The sequence below is a fragment of the Idiotropiscis lumnitzeri genome, chromosome 5, assembly GCF_059441095.1.
Source record: "Idiotropiscis lumnitzeri isolate Australia: NSW breed Sydney's pygmy pipehorse chromosome 5, RoL_Ilum_1.0, whole genome shotgun sequence".
Lineage (NCBI taxonomy): Eukaryota > Metazoa > Chordata > Actinopteri > Syngnathiformes > Syngnathidae > Idiotropiscis > Idiotropiscis lumnitzeri.
Window position 1 is genome coordinate 29,454,249 of NC_142395.1, and position 17,335 is coordinate 29,471,583.

The following is a 17,335-nucleotide window of genomic DNA, read 5'->3' on the forward strand; positions in this document are numbered from 1 at the left end:
GGAGGAACGGCCCACTGCACAGCTGCAACTGGTGAACAAAGTGCACCGGCGCTAAATTAAGAATCGCCAGTCATTAATGTTTATGACCTCTGGTAGACTGGAGTGGACAGATTTCATATTGATGGGGAAATATTTCCACAGGATTCTTCCAAATAGCTTGAGTTAACGAAACAGATCTAGCCTTCCAATTCATCAACTTATGTCACATTATAAAATACCGGTACTCTACAAAATACACTGGGGAGTCGTGATGGGAAAATGAAGCTTCAGATTTGCTTCATGAACCAGCTGCTGTATTTTTGATTCCTCTAGATGGCACTGTTGGTTTAAATAAAGGGTTTAAAAAATGGCAATTCGTTGTGATTTCAGCCCAATGTTGAACAGAGAGTGCCATCTACTGGAGTCCAAAAATACGACAACGGGTTCATGAAGCAGATTTGATGCTTCATTTACCCATCACGACTGGGAGCGCAATTTTTGTTGAGTTTGGGCTGAGAACCGTTCTTTCAGCTATAGGTTCCCTGTTTTCTTAAAAAAAATCTTAAATGTGTATGTATGTAAATAACATGCTAAGATTGGATAGTTATAAGCGTTGAAAACTGAAAAAAATCTGCATGATACGAAATAGAATTTACAACAGTCTGCCCATGCTTACAAGGTTACGAGAAAAACCAGCACTAATACTTGGAATTCCTACTATGCGCTTTTTTTTTGTTTGCAAGTATTGATATGCTGACCTATTGGGAGCTGTACACTCCTCTCACTCTCAATTGTGACTACACAAACAAGTCGCCAGGTAGCTTTAGATAAGTCAGCTCTTACTACAGTCTTACTACAGCTAATCAGTGGCTTACCTGGAGGGTGTCCTGTGGAGAAAAACATGACGAACTAGAAGAAAAAGTGATTGTAATTTTGCAATTTGTGTGCCAATTTTATTTTTATATAAAAATATAATGCAAACAAAGTAATTCATGTCCATCTGTATTGTGAGGATGTGCAGTGTATACTGCATCTCCACGATCATTTTTTTTAAACCAGCCATCATTTGCTACGCGTGTTGCTTTTGCGCCATCCGAGAAACTAAGTGGACGTGAGTTGAGTTGCCTCATGATCAGTGCTCTGCCGCCGTCTTGTGGCACCTGTGGGCAATATTTGCGGCGGGGTCCTGACACGGTACTGTTTTGTCGAGTGACTCTTGGTTGACAACTTTTCAAAATACATATTGTGACACAGAGGTCAAAGTGGCGAGGAATTTATAGGCTCTACACATTTGAGGAGCTCGACAAAATGGCGAACTCACTAGATCAGGCACTACTACAATAGATAGTGGATATAGTGATGATTCCAAACACAGCCAGCGTGTTTGTAAATAAACTTTGAGGTTTATCCGAGAAGATTGCGTAATGATGAAACACAACCGCTCTCACTTCCGGTAGCTCACACGCGCGACGCCGATGTCACCGGAAGTGCGTCACAACTAGTCGCCGGCAACTGAGCGCGTTGAGATGCCTGTCGTAGTCATCCAGCGTCGTTGCAAACTCTTTTAATTCTCATGCTGGTTTACATAGTGGTGCTATGGCTTCAGGAATGGCCGGACAAACGCCGTATGTATCTTTTATCCTCTCTATGGAAGTTGAATATTAACCGCGTGAGCACACTTTTATTGTAGTGGTTTCGACGCGTGGGCGAGCTAACTAGTTATCGTGGCCTGTTAGCTTTTTGAGGAAATCTCGATATAGACATAATGTAGTATTGCCTAAATTATGATTGATTGATTTTTTTTTTAATTGCAAAATTTTAAAGCGTGAGTTACAAACCCGAGAATAGTTTTCTAGCCAGGTTTTACGTCCGTTTGGGCTGCATGTGCCGACTTTATTACTGTTGCTTACCTTTGAGACTCAAAATAGTCGCAAAGTAAGTTACTTCTTTAAGTTTTAAGACTTCACGCAGTTATTTTTGCACCCTCAAAACATGTATGAAATAGTTTGAATAGCCCCAATGCCGTGAGGTCTAAGCGCCGAAAACATTTCCACCCATGAATCAAAGTTCCCACGCGTCCTTAAAAATCTGCAAAACGTTAAATATATATATATATATATATATATGTGTGTGTGTGTGTGTGTGTGTGTGTGTATACACACACACACATATATATATATATATATATATATATATGTATATGTGCGCGCGCACACACACAAAACCAAACAAACTGCACTTTTTAACATTTTGTAAAGTTTTACTACGGGTGGGCAATATCGGCTGGGAAAATTATTTTTATTTTTTTTTTAATTAATAATTTGACCAAATGCTTCAAAATATTCTTGCTTCACAGAACAATTATGGATGGTCCATTTTTGCAAACAGCAGCTCATGTTTATGTTTTAAATTTCTTCATACATCTGCAAAACATTGTATGATGATATTCTACGGTAATATTTAACATTGAAGAACTTCAAATTATGTCTATCCTTATATTGATTTTGGGAATATTTATGTCACTTAAATGTCTCCTGTTATCCATAATAACTCTTTATCATTCCATTTCCAGATGCAGTAAGTACTGATGTACCACTGCCAACTACTAGAGCTCAACTCTTTGAGTGTTTTCTTGATGTGTGCTAGGGCTGAATGATTTATCAAATTGATCAAAATTTCAAATTTCCCCATTGTGGGACTAATAAAGGACATCTTTATCTTTATCATTTGGGGACCGAAATCACGATCCAAGACAACGCGATTTCGAGATCTTCAAAGCTGCGGTTTTTAAAGGGCTCTTGTGCCCTGCGCTCTCGTAGCAGGTCACACGAACATGCGCCATACTGATTTTTTTTTTTTTTAAACATCCCGGCGACTGTCGCCCATAGTCCTGGAAGTAGTTTGTTTTGCTGCTGCTTGAATGCGAGGCGTCCAAATTACTTCCTTTGAAATTCAGCTGTATTAGAATACTGCATATGAGCAGAGCTCCGACTTTTAATGCCTTTTTTAGTTAGTCTTGCGCCCCTGGGTTAGGGCTCATTCCATTTCAAGTCACACACATCTTAAATATTCCAGATTTTTATTCTATTTGTACCTTATGGTGTTAAATGAAAAAACCCGAAGTTTGAGCCTCCTAGCTCAAATGTTTTTTTAGTTACGTTCCTTCAAGGTTTGGTTGCCAAGCCCACTTCTGTGATCCGGGAATTGCACACGAAATTTTGGACAGCGTGCATTTGTTAATTTCCTGCTCCTCCTTATGCTTCTGGATGAGTTTTTGCATGCGGTCGCTCAACTGCGTGCAACTGCGCACCTGGCATAGGTCAAAATCATCATCATCATGATTATTATTTTTATTAATATAATTAGTGAGCTTTTCTGTATGCCTTTGGCTTGTTTTTGCCAAGGTTGCAAATGAAAGCGCAAGAGCAGCACATGGTGCTGGCACGCCTCCACCACCTTATTAATGAGCAGGAAGTAACTGAACTGGCCTCGTGGTGTTTTAAAAAAAAACGGGGTACTCACTTTCCTCCGGGATTCATTTCACCCCTCGTATTTGGTCACTTTGAAGCCATCGGGTTAAATGTACAAACATAAGGTGCAAAATGTACGTGGTACTGTCTGTAGCGGATGAAAGTCCTAGAAAGCCATTAAAAAAAAAAGAGTGGGAACCCCGATGAATGGCCTGCGAAATCAGCTATTCGAAATGGGAAGGTATGGGGGATATATTTCTTTTTATTATTTCATCCTATCCCGGATAAGCGGGTTTTTCCTTGCATACTTTGAATTGGACCTATAAATCATCTGTGTTTTTATCAAAGTTCTAACACTGATTCTAGTGTGCTTTTATGTATGTAGATTTTGGTACTTGAACAACCGTGTTTTTTGTTTTTGTTTTTTTTTGCTAATGCTTCATTTGTTTCAGGTTTCTAACCAGCCGATGGGATCAACCAGCCCAATCGAATCAGGGCGACAATGGGAATGTAGCCCATCGTGTTTCAGGGGTTGTCGACACGTCGAGTTCAAGCGGTTCACCTCCTCTCAGAGAGCAAAAAGAAAGCGTAACGACTGTAGTAGAAAAAACAGAACCTCAGGGAGGTGTCGAAATGGCCGCCGCCATGGCTGCTAAAATAAACGCCATGTTGATGGCAAAAGGAAAACTTTTGACTCCCCCACCATTGTTGACCAAGGTTGGTACTTGTTTATCTGCAAAAAAAAAATCAGGTCTTGGTTTTGTGCGCTCACGAATGTGTGGATATGTTTTTCTTCGTCCAGATGCCCGTGAGTGTGCCCGTGCAGCCTCCCACAGAAGAGCTGGTTGTCACGGAAGTTGACATAAATGACGTGCCGCTAAACTGCAGAGACCTTCTCACAAAAGGCAAAACCCAAGAGGAGGTATGCGAACTGAAGTTGTGGAAGATGATTTAAAATGCTTTTAAGGGGAGCGTCACTTTTGCTAATACGTTTCTGGATTCTCCATTTCAGATTCGACTATGTAGTGGGGCAGTTGTATCAACCAGAGGACATTTCATGTCTGACGTTGAAAGGGAAAAAACTGGAGGGTATGGTATCAAACGCACAAACCTTTGTACAATCCAATACAACTTTATTTATAGAGCGCATTTCATCAAAACCAGAGTCGCAAAGTAGTAACAACCACTGCGATTCGTTGGCGAGTCGCAAAAATGATTCTTTTGCTACTCAACGAATCACCAACTGGAGTCACAATTAATTGACTCCTCGGATCATATCAAAATCGCGGCATATCGTACCAGCAAGCAGCTGCTCTTATGGCGACCATCATTAGCTTACAGCTTGAATTCTTTAAGGTATGTACAAAGAAATAATAAAGACAATGAAGATGATAGTGCGGTCAACGTTGATCAAATTTTGCAGCTTGTACCTTGTACGTTGCTGACATGTTTAAAAATGATGGCGCGACTTTGGGCCCCAACACACTAACATGAAAATGATCATTTCACACAGAAGACTTTGAATCAAAACTTTTTTTTAACACCTTTGTTAAACCAACAAAATAGAACATTTTTGTACACTGATTTTGAATTTGAACATTCTTTTAAAAGAAATAACTGAAGCACACATTTTCAAGTCAGTTTCATAACTAATTATGATTGCTCTTTTCTGTAGCTTAAAGATAGGATAATGTTTTATCTGTTTCCCCAAAACTCAAGACGGTATGTCATATTATTTATTATTCAGGACATCTATCGCAATAGCGTCATGCAGGAAGTAGGCTTGCGCTGTCACCGCAGACAACCTCCCAAGCACAAAATGCTTTTGTTCATTCATGTCAAATAATCAGAAAGGTGCAGAACTTCCGTGTTGTCCATGACCTGTCTAATTTGTCTCCTTTTAGACAAAGACCTTTGTATTTGCATGTCCAGGCAAAGACACAGGAGCAGGTCAATAGTAAGTGGCATCTACCCACCAATACTTTACCACCGTGCATTCATTTTAAAGAATAAATATCGCAAAGTTTGGAGCAACCCATCGTCGATAGCAACTTTTCTGCCAACGTAGAAGCCGTGGCGAGAATCAAAGAAATCATCGCTGAGGATATGATGAGAGCCTCTGCTGCTTCGGGAGGTCAACCAATGCCCATAATTCCCCCGCTCACACTGTACCCTCAGCCCCCTCGGCCCGTCATCCAAACACCCAACAGCAGCTCAACGCAGAATCAGGGACATCGGCCGGCAGCTCCGCATCCGGGGGTAGGCACGATCGAGCCGTGACTTTGTAGCGCGATGTCAGATCTTTTTAAGTATGGAGGTAAAGAAAGTGAGGCAAGCGAAGACCATGTTGCCTTCACCGATACCCACCTCCCAAATGAAATAGCAGAGAGAAGATCCTTGGTCGAAAGACGAAAGCCACGGGTTACTGCATCTGCTGACATGTCTTCTTGTGCCGAGCCGAAATGTGTCTTTAAAAATGACATTTTCCTTTGTAGAACTTTGTTCACACAAAAATCTTTGTGGGCCTGGAACAGTCTGTGCCATCATTCAACGTCAATGAAAAGGTCGAAGGTCCCGGAGGAACATACTTGGGTCACATCCAGACAGAAACGGGTGCTCGAGTCTTCCTCAGGGGCAAAGGTTCCGGCTACATTGAACAGGCGTCCAAACGGGAGTCCTTTGAACCGCTTTACGTCTACATCAGGTAATAATCTTTTTTTTGGGCCTTAAAACCTTTAAATGGTCGGTGCATTTCAAAATAGAACCAAAAACAATACAAGTTGGCACCACTATTTTATTTTTTAATACTGTAAAATGTAGTGAAATCAGATGAGTCAAATTAGGAATATGCATTTTGCTGATGAAAACGAAATCAATTGTGTTGGTTTTTAATTCAACAAGTCCATGTCCCTTTTTTGGCCTGATGTCATCTCTAACAATGTCATTTACCTTCCAGCCACCCAAACGCAGCTGGACTGGAGGCAGCCAAGCGACTCGCAGAGAGTTTGTTAGAAACTGTAAGTTGACCGCTTGCATGAAACTGAATGAGAGTTGTACGGAGGTTTAAGAAGGTGAAGCTATCGAAGCATATAGTTCTCACTGATACCCACCTCCAAGAGTAGCAGCGGTAGTGTGAACCGCCTGATCTCAAGAGATTGGTCCTGAGTGCTCTGCACCTACCCACAATGCATTTCAACGCTCAACTCTTGCTTTTGTGCAATATTTTATTGTTCATTTGCTTTTGTTTAGGTGAGAGCTGAGCACACTCGCTTAAAGTCGTCGTACACGGCCACCACCTCAACTCAACGTGAGTTTCCTTTCATTTTTTTTTTTTGACTGATTGGGACAAAAAAATTCGACGTTATCTTAGCTTAGCTTCACTCAGTGATGAGGAAAATGAAGCTTCAAATTTGCTTCATGAACCGGCTTTTGTATTTTTGAATCCTATAGACGGCACTGTTGGTTTAAATAAAGGGTTTTAAAAAATGGCAATTAATTGTGCTTTCAGCCCAATGTTGAACAGAGAGTGCCATCTACAGGTGTCCAAAAATACTGCAACTGGTTCATAAAGCAGATTTGAAGCTTCATTTAGCCATCACTAGCACACTTCCCACATCCTGTCTTTTAGTGAGTGATCTAACCGTAGCCTGTTGCTGATGTATGTGCCCGACGCCGTTAACACCACATTCTATACTTTCCTTTCAGCATACGCAGCTCATGGATTTCCAGCTAATAGCAATTACTCTAGCCAGTCTTCCTGGTATCACTACCCTGCCAATGGGTATGCTGGAGGCTATTCAGCGTACCCGGGAGCCGGTGGTTATTGGAGTAATGCAAATGGTCCCCCAAGTCATTCTAACATGTCGACAACCCCTCCATCTTCTCAGGCAATGGTTCAGTATCCGGTGTGTCCACGGAATCCAAATCCGTATCTTGTGGAGGTAATAATCACAAAGATTCAAACTGTTGTTCGCCCCGGTTTTTTTGGTCTAATATGAATTTTGCATAATCCTTGATAGCTATAGACCGATATGCTTTTTTTTTTCAGGGCCGATACCGATTATTATTGGTCATGGACGCTGATAACCGATATTTGAAGCCGATATTTATTTGTTGAAAAAAGGGGTAAAATGGTGTCAAAATTTTGAAAACTTAAAACTCCAAAACTTGACTTAATTTAAATGCCTTATGACACACGTTTATTAAATAACTTTAATGATTTAAAACATATTTAAGCTTTTTTTATCTTAGAAAATAGACAACTCCCAGGCTCAACTGCATGTATTATAGTTCACTGAAATAAAATATCTCTTTAGTTTACCACAGCAAATAGTTTTCTATTAGTTGTGAGTTGTAGTAGACTGACATTCCAATTTGGTCAAAGTCTGTCACTTTACCTCTGCTCGCACAACCTCTCCTGCAGTCTGTGTGACTTGTGGTGAAAAAGCAAACAGGCAGCTTACGGCTGACTGGCTGCTACCCTTTGGACAAGAAACCAATCAGATGGTGCTGTGGGTGGGCCAATGGGCTTCTGCAGGCGGGGCCACCAGCACACCAAAGAGAGAGAAAAGTGTCCTGAAGCGTGCCAAAATAAACTGGCATTTATTTTATCGGCCGCGAGAGTTAAAAAAAAAAAAAAAAGATGCAGATAATCGGCAAAATGCCAAATATGTACCCCGATAATCAGCCCGGCCGTTAATGAGTCTATCACTAAGCCTTGCCTAATTAGTCATTTTTGGAGGTTCTTAACGCACTGTACATACATAGACAGCAAAATCTGATGCTGCTGTTTGTCATTAGCTCTCATTATTTATGATCTGTATTTTGAAATGCCAAGACTAGTAATCTCCTGTCGCATGTTTTGAGGTATGTGTCAGTTCTTCTTGCCAAATGCTTTGTAAGAATCAAGTAAATGTACGGCTTGTGTTGTGTTAAAGGGTGTTGGTAGCAGCAATACAGCGGACCCAGTAGGATCTTTACACACTCCGCTGGACGCGGCAAGTTCCAATCAGCAGTTCAATGAAGGCACTGTGGAAGAAAAGGTTAGATGAAAAAGTCACGTAAGCACTCGCTCGGAATGTGATATGATTCACGTTGCCGAGACTTTATTAAAAAGACTTAATAAACCTTACATACTGGAGATCGGGGTTGAGGAACCAGCGCTAAGGTTCACATCATAATTTTTTTTGTTAGGTGAAAAAAAATCTTCTTTGGACAAAGTAAAGACCTTTATTAACATTTTGGGCTTTTGTTCAGCCTGCCAGATGCTCTCAGGAGACCTCGCCTGCTCTTCAAGAGTCCACATTTCCTCCCCCTGTCGTTGAAGACAAATCTGTAGAGAGGTTTGTCCGTTTTGAGTTCTCCACGTTTACACCTAATGACCTTTTTGGTCCTAAAGAATATTTTTGATTGGACCCTTTAGGATCCTCATGCCCCCGCCACCGCCTCCCTTTGTCGCTCTCACCTCTGCCCCACTGAAGCGAACGAGTGATATGTTGACGCAAGATCCAGACCGTCCGCCTGCCAGTGTCGCATCTTCGGGTACGCACCTGTTTCTTTGCTCCAGTTCTGAGAGATGAAACGTGTCTCATTATGGACCTTTTCACAAGGATGTTGCACGTACTCTGGTGGCAAACACCTGAGCTTTCTCCAGTGGCACCACCAGTAAAATCTTAAAATGTCATTTGAGCAAGGCGGCGCGATTGAGAAAACTGGCTAAATGACTTTAATGATCGTTATATAAAAAAAATAAGTGTGGGTGTAATTTAATTTAAAGTTAATTAAATTACTATTGATATTGCAATATTCAATTTATTCAATATACAATTTGTGCTGTCTAGCGATTACATTTTTTAGGACTAATTGCAAAACATTCTGTAATTGCAATCACTTTTTTTCTACTATAATTTTTTGGTGACACTTGTAAAAGGCATTTCCTTGAATAACATCTTATAATTAATGTAAACTCACCAAATATGAAGTGTATTTTAAATCAAAGACAGTTTGAATAGATTTACCGGAATTTTTCTTTGAATCAATCCTCAAAACGTAAACATTTGTCCAAAAGCACCACACTCCAGCAAGTGTTGGTTTGCATGGCCCAGTGGGTCTTTTGTTTTGAGATGATGTGCAGCTAATATGGTACAGTGTTTGAATTTGACTTTGCAAAACACGTAAATTAATTTATTTAAGTCAATAATACTGAGTTAAATTATTTAATCGCATGAAAATTAAAAAAAAAATTATCTTGGGTTAACGCTTTAATTTTGACAGCCCTAGTTACAATACAACTTTTTAAAAATGTTATTTATTTTATGAAATATATATAGATATTTTTTTTTTTTGATGCCGTGCTCTCAATTTGGCTACATGGCAAGCAGCGTTTGCTTCCGAATGCTTTTGCTACCCAGCAGAACGTGTGACTTCTTGATGAATTGGTCTGTTGCGAGAGTGTCTGTTCAATGTTACGACATCTCCACCCCCCTGTGGAGGAATGGACGAGGAGTGTGAGATTCTCTCCATTGCTGGAAGCCACTAACATTGTCTTCTTCTATATGTCTTTTTGTCTTTCCCTTGTTCTCTCTCTCTCTTTCTCTCTCTCTCTCCATATGTCCACGGACCTGCTTGACATGGATGTCCGGACCTTTCTGACTGGGGATCAAACCAATTGTCAACCACCGCTAACATGGGGCTCTTCCATGGGTTTCCCGTACCTCTCTCTCTCTCTCTCTCACCCCCCTGCCCCCTCCCTTCTGTTTGCCTCTTATGGTGTGCCCCAACAGGTCTCGTTGGAGATGTGTGCGCGAAGAAGCCCAAGGTGGTGACGGATGCATCAGGACTGGTGCCCTATGGCGGAGATTCTTCTGACGAAGAAGAGGAGAGGACACGTAGTAGTAAGAGCAGTAACTCATGACCCCTTCAGAGAATCCCCGCCCTCTCAACCCCCAAAAAGAAAAATCCACTTTCACACTGATGCACTGATTTGAGACAGCGTTTCTTCAGTTTCTATTTGAAAGGGAGCCTCGTTATATTTTCAGTGCTTATCTAGGCAGGTAATGCCAAAACGAACGGGCAGTTTTCCCCCGCATAACAAGCTACTGGTGAATTAAACTATTTGCGGAGTTTTGTGGGAATCTATTCTCTGCTATTAGCTGAACGCTCACATATTTGCTGTTTCTGTGTTCAGGCCAAAGCTGCCATCTATAAACGAATCCAAATCTTTTTTCGAGAGGGCTGTCAATTACTCGTGGATTTTCAAATGGCTGAAGAATGTCAAAGCTATCCAACCGACTACTTCTTGAACACATTTATTTTATTCAATATGAACTTAAGTCACTTGATGACATAATAATGGTCATATAGAAATTGAACATGTTCAAACCGGAGTACCAAGAAATCAAATTGCATCCCCTGCTAGCGAGTGTGCTTTGGGTGGATTTTTCTTTTTTTTTTTTCTTCTTCTTCTTGTTTTTTAAATACAGTATGTGCATACAGATGTTCAAATGACCATAGATTTATTGCGCGTTTTTATTTTTGTTAACCACAAAGCAGCCCCATTTATTTGTTCTGAATTGCATACGGATCACCTAGAGATGGCATATCCATGTTAGAGCTTTTTCTTCTCTCAGAAAATGGATGTCTGTTCCCATGGAATACTCTAATAAAAACGCTTAAAATGGACACTTATTTGATCTGACTCATTTATGTCAATGAGATTAAGGCTGCCCTATGAATGCATATTTCGGAGCCTCTATGCCGTTGTGGATGGTCAGAGCTCCTGGGCTGTCCAGGCCAAAGCAAGGCTGCACATAATGCTGAAATTGACACTGGAAGGTGTACAGGTGTTGTTCCAAATCTACATTAAAGAAGGACAGAGTGTCCCTGTCATAGTCCAAAGCCAACCCTATTCGGACTGGGTTCACTGTGATCCTGAGGTCAGGGCTCTGACCGTTGTGCAGAAACTCAAACTTGTGCCTGGAAAAAAAAGAAAATGAGATTATTCATTTGCCGTCTTAAACATCACTGAATTATGTAATTAAGTTGGTTCACCATAGTTGAATTCTTTTTTTTTTTAATCTGGTAAAAAGGGGGTTTTATCTAATACTTCACTACACTTTATGGAAAATCTTAACTGATTATCAGTAATCATCTTACTAGTGAGCACAAAATGTCCCAGGATGTGAACCTAGATCTTAAATAAATACGCAAACATTCCAGATGTCATTTGAGTTGTTTTTTGACCAGAACATGGAGTGTAATCGCTGAATGAGCTGGAAGTCGGATACCTTGAAGTAGTGAGGATGTGTCTCATACACCAGGAAGTGTTGTTGCCCCCCAGGTAGGAATTCCTCTCAGTGTCCTCGTATGCCACTCCAATCCTGAACTCTGTCCTGTCATCCACCTCGACTTCCCAGTAATGTCTCGCTCGAACTGGGATCAGATCCCCAAGGACCGCTACACACCTGATACACGTTGAGAATATTGACTGAAAAGGTCCATGAGAAATCCTCAGGTTATGCTCAAGAGCATTCTGGACCAAAACATTTTATTTCATTGTTTTTAATCATTTTGCTAATTTTCACTAATTCAAACCATTGCAACAAAAAACAAATTCAGGACATCTTGGAAATATTTCATAATTCACACATTTTAACAACAGCATCAACATATTTATCTCGCCCCTCCACATTTCTTGACTGATCCAATTTGAAGTCTCCCCATCTACGTTTTCAACATTTCAATGAATTCTGCCGTATTCACGTTAGCGTCCGTGCTTCAACATTCACCCGCAATTTTTCCCGTAATTGCGTTCTCTGAATTACCTGGTGAAGTTGTTCTCATCTAAGGCCATAGCGCTGATTGGCAGCTCGTCATCTCCGTAGAAAATAGTGAAACCATCCTCCGAGATGGACAGGCATGGATGAGCAGTGTCCTCGAGGAGGTAGAAAAAAGTGCCTGCCGACACGAGAACAAAACATTCTCAGATGGTGTTTAGTTGGGCAGCAGCTTGAACAGAAAACAAATCGGGAAGATGCTACTCTGGTTTGCTTCTCACCACAGGTGGTAATGCTTATTTCCTCACTCCTGTCACTGGGCCCACCGATATTGACCGCTCGCACCGAGATGAGGTAATTGTGACCTCCTTGAAGCTGAATCAGACATTGACATGTGGGAACGGCTACGACAGACCTGGCAATTAGAATCGGTCAGACGTTTTCAGTATAGCCACCTCGTAGTATGACAGCGCTTTGCAATTATTTTCTGTTACGCCCCGCCCCCTCCAGCAAGAAGAAAACAATTTGCTTACTCAGTGAGCGCTTTCTCCTTGCCCTCAGGCCCGTTCAGCTCAGTCAGTTCCACAGTATAGGAGTCAACGGGGTCCGGGTTTCCCGACCCCCAGCGTATGAGCGCAGCCTGCGCACAGCTGCAACACTGCCTCTGCTTGATCACTGGGGGGGACGGAACTGGACAGAGGACAGATGAGTAAACTTTGTGCCCAACAATATCAATCATGTGAGGCTGAAAAAAAAAATTCCCATTTTCAGTAGATAGCTAATTTCAAATGTATGGGGTTGAAGTAAAAAGTCAGAAAAATAACATGTCAAGTGCAGACATCTCAAAAATCGACTTGGGCGCAAAAATTAAATAGTTGCGCTTCATTATTCCTCACCACTGACTAATATTAGTTATTGGCCAGGCTGATTCTCGGGGTCGATGTGACATTTTGCCAATTCTCTGCATCAGCCTTTTTTTTTTTACTTTCAAGACCAATAAAAAAAAAAAGCTGGTTTATTTTGGCTCACTGCAGCCCATTTTTCTCTCTCTCTGCTGTGCTGGTGGCCTTGCTTGCAGAAGCAGATTGGCCCACCCACAGCATCATCTGATTGGTTCCTGGTGCAGTGGGTAGCAGCCAATCAGCAGTCAGCTGCCTGTTTGCTTTTTCACCTCTGAAACCACCATTACCAAAATGTTAATAATGTCAGTCTACCACAACTCACAACTAAAAGAAAACTATTTGCCGGAGTGAACTTTCAAGAGATGTTTGTTTTCCTGGGATCTTTTCTGCTAGACTTTTAAAACCTATTCTCTAAGATTAATAAAAAAATTTAAATTTAAAATACAACTTAAATCACTGTTATTTTTTTGGGGAGGGGTAAACATGTGCTTAAAGGCATTTAAACAAAGTCAAGTTTTGGAGTTTTTATTTTTCCAAATTCTGACACCATTTTAATCGTTTTTTTTTTTTTTTTTTTCAACAAATGAATCTCGGCTTGGAATATCGGTCATCTGCCTAACGAATCGTTTATTACCTGTCATGTATAAGGCCTTCTCGCTGGGCGGACTGATGCCGGTTGTGTTGGTGGCCGTCACCCAGAACTCGTACTGAGCGCCAGGCCGAAGCTCTTTCACCGTGCAGTGGGTCTCTTTCACTTTTGACTTGCTTACTAAAAGGGGAGAGGGGGAAAAAAAAAAGTGCCTCGATGGCAGATGATGTTGGGATGCCGACGTACCATGTGGGCCATTGGCGCTGTCCAGGGGCGCGTCCTGGAGCACGAGTCTGTAAAAGAGCTCATAGAACTCCACGGTGTCGTCGGAGAACAGACTCCAGCACACACGCAGAGACGTCTGGCTGGCCGAGTTGGCCGTTTGAGGGTTGATCACTGGGGCGGATGGCGCTGTGGACATCCTGTAGTCGTTACTTGGCAGCCATTGTTGCATCGTTATATACAGCACGGCACGGGAATAAGAATGACGCTCGCATTTTTAGCGAAATACTAGCCATGTCAAGTATTGTCCATTTTGTAGCATTCAAAAGAGCGTACATTTTCTGTCTCCTCAAAATGATCACAGAGATGCAACAAGTGAGTAATACCCGAGACCTAGTAACACTAACGAGTCACATGACGTCCACATTTGAGTTATTCCTCTATCGGTATTATTATTGATATTTTAGACTGGTGTTTATTCATTTTACCGATAACTTGGATTTACAGTGTGTGTCTGTGTTGTGTTAGTGTTTGGTATATAAACAAAGTGTGCTTTATGAGCAAAGATTTCGAGATTAACATCAACAATATGTTACTTTTTGTGGTTGTATGCATTGATGAAGAACTGTGATGCATTTTCTGAAACATGTTTGTCCCTCGCATATAACTAAATATGAGAATCGTTCGTGCGTAACCCGCGATCGGTATTGACCAATCTCACGCATTGGATAATCTGCGACATAAAACTCTGATCGGAACCCCGCCCCCCTGAAAGTTTTCAGTCAATTTCAAGACCAGAGTGGAAATGGGAACCTGGAACAATGTTGATGGAGTCCATCATGCTTTTTACATCCGACAGGTCAGCGAGAGGCGTTTCAAACTCAAGACTTGTTGCCAGCGTGAGGTCCATCTCCTCTTTGGCGAACTCCTCAATTCTGATGAAATAAAAAAAACTGATTCATAAATACGAATCCGACTGCTCCTGACAAGATATTTGCAGCGGACCGTGACGTGCTTACCGTTTCATGGTGGGAACGACTGACTGTCACCAAACAGATGGAGAGGATTTAATACGTGATGAATGACAAGTCGATAGATTTGGACGGATAGATAAAAAGACGAGTTGCTCGATTCCGGGATGTCTAGATGGATTTAAAGACGGGTGGATGAATACCTTAAGAAAAAGTCTGTTGTCCTGACTGCGGTAAACCTCCTTGGCCTCCTCGATGAGCTCCTTGGAGGCGTCCAGCGCGTGCCCGCAAGCCAGCAGCTGAGCATAAAGCGCCTCCAGCTTCCTCTTCTTTTCCTCTTCCAATCTAGTCGCGCGCTCGTCGTAACGCTGCGAGATTGTCTGAAGAACGTCGGTGTAATGATGCTCCAAGTGTTGCTCACGTCGGCCGAAATTCTCCTGCGTGTACACATGGTTGATTTTGAAACTTACAGTCAGGATTGCGGAAAAAAATCATCGGTACCCCCCTGGCCACTCTTTACGACTTGCACACCTCAAGAACCAAGACGCGCACATTCGTTTTTACCTCGACAGTGAGAAAAATTTCTTCGAGGTGTCCTGCAAAGTTCTCCATCTCAGCCACCTTCTCTTGCAACTGACTCCTGGTGCTGTCGATGTCACTCTGCAAAGGTTTGCACAAACTTAAAATGGCCGCTTCATTTTAGGAATTGATTTCAAATTTTATGGCCATTTAAAAGTGTTGTCAGCGGAAGAAAATGACTTGACAATTCAATGAATCGCGACAGCGTTGCGATTTGGTGAAGGGATCTTTAGAACAATTCGTTTTGCTGACTTGGTTCTAATGATTCATTTCACTTAAAGCAACTGTCATGCCCATCGCTACTGAGAAATTCTTTTCTCTCTGATTTTTCTGCCGTTTCCACATGGGTGACGTATTTTAGACCCCTGTTACTCTTGCACAAATGTTTCAACCAAATTATGCTTTACTTCGATTTGTTCCTGGTTGATTATGTGTGTAATAGGCATTGTTCTGGATATGTATGTAATTTATATCATGAAACCCTGTCTGTGGTTGGTATGATGAACAATGAGGCATCCAAGCAATCCCTGGCCATCCTTCACTGAGGTATTGTGTCACCCTGCAGCACCCCAGTGATAAAAAAAAAATCTGGCTAGAACGTTGCCTGTTAGTAAAAAAGTTCAGTAGTACGGAAGAGGATGAGGGCCATGAATGAGAAAAAAAAAAGATTGGAAGGATTCTGACTTTAATCTCAGAATTCTGACTTTAAAGTCAGAATCCTTCCAATCTTTTTTTTTTCCTCATTCATGGCCCTCATCCTCTTCCGTACAGTAGACTAAACGCTTGTATTTTACTGATAATATTTTCCCTCTCACATTAAACTTAACAGGTAGAAAACAATTTCCTACCTCTATATGAGTATTGGTAAACATGTCATCATGTTCACGGGACTTCTTCAAAGGACTGGACATGTCTCTGTTCAAGTCCTGCAGTTTAGCTTCTTCTGCAATGACATCCAATCGAGCTCCCCGAATCTCATACAGATCCATGAGGAATGTCTGTGGGAGGAGATTGTAATATTGAGTGAAAAGCTTATAAATGCTCAATAAGAATATCTGGACAAAACGATCACAGTAAGGCCATGCATGCAAACTGAATTAAAAACTCATCGAATCTGGATATTTACCGCAAACAATCAGCTTTTGCGCAACCATTGCAGGCCAACGTGTATGACAAACCAACTCTGAGCAGAGTAGCAACACACGCAGAAGTTGTGACAGAAATAGATGAGGCATGCACACGCACACACACACTGATCAAATGTCAAAAACATTTCAAACATTATGAGAATAGAAGCCAACGCTGTCTACGTTGTTTACTAAATAAAATGTACATTTTCAACAAAAGGGAGACGCGAGTAATATTGAATGTGTCAAGTTCAGTTTCATTTTCTCGCTGTCTTGGGATTTCCCCAGACTTGTGACTCCAAACTGATCGCGAATGCCAGAGGGTATGGTGCCTTCAATGACCCTCGTAATTTCTAAAATCTCATTTATACAATGTACTTATAATTGATTACAGTAATCCCTCGTTTTCCGAGGTGAAATGGGTCCGGAAACCCCCTCGAAAATTGAAAATGTTTTTTCTTAGTTTAAAGCTACTTTTATTACTATAATTATATGGATTTTTTTCCCATGTTGTATGTATGATTTATCATTGATGTTATTTCACTGTTTTGAGATTCCCTGGGCTCGAAATGTGGTGGAATCAGACAGTTCACGGGAATGCTAAAAGCTCCCTCTTGAAAATACTGTCTCGAAAGAATAATACGCACAGTTTCAAGTATCCCACCATTACTTCAGTTTTCCTTGATTTCACACACTGGTAAATATAAAATTCAGTAAAGTTG

The 17,335-nt window shown here is 41.3% G+C and overlaps 2 protein-coding genes across 2 annotated transcripts; one reads left to right on the forward strand and one right to left on the reverse strand.

Moving 5' to 3' along the window:
- The first annotated feature begins 1,449 nt into the window (after nucleotides 1-1,449).
- Nucleotides 1,450-11,129, forward strand: LOC148337612 (KH homology domain-containing protein 4-like). Its single transcript, XM_088296764.1, has 14 exons — nucleotides 1,450-1,604; nucleotides 3,902-4,166; nucleotides 4,252-4,371; nucleotides 4,462-4,538; nucleotides 5,354-5,406; nucleotides 5,518-5,708; nucleotides 5,945-6,153; nucleotides 6,406-6,466; nucleotides 6,699-6,756; nucleotides 7,155-7,390; nucleotides 8,387-8,491; nucleotides 8,706-8,791; nucleotides 8,872-8,990; nucleotides 10,232-11,129. Exons 1-14 carry the CDS (start codon nucleotides 1,576-1,578, stop codon nucleotides 10,360-10,362), a joined length of 1,740 nt encoding a protein of 579 aa, XP_088152890.1. The 5' UTR covers nucleotides 1,450-1,575; the 3' UTR covers nucleotides 10,363-11,129.
- Nucleotides 10,678-16,868, reverse strand: fsd2 (fibronectin type III and SPRY domain containing 2). The gene is made up of 13 exons (XM_088296762.1): nucleotides 16,613-16,868; nucleotides 16,335-16,484; nucleotides 15,472-15,567; nucleotides 15,111-15,344; nucleotides 14,956-14,978; nucleotides 14,750-14,871; nucleotides 13,961-14,125; nucleotides 13,760-13,894; nucleotides 12,757-12,913; nucleotides 12,505-12,638; nucleotides 12,272-12,404; nucleotides 11,735-11,911; nucleotides 10,678-11,423 (listed from the first exon to the last, which is right to left on the reverse strand). Exons 2-13 carry the CDS (start codon nucleotides 16,473-16,475, stop codon nucleotides 11,165-11,167), a joined length of 1,776 nt encoding a protein of 591 aa, XP_088152888.1. The 5' UTR covers nucleotides 16,476-16,484; nucleotides 16,613-16,868; the 3' UTR covers nucleotides 10,678-11,164.
- Nucleotides 16,869-17,335: the final 467 nt, after the last annotated feature.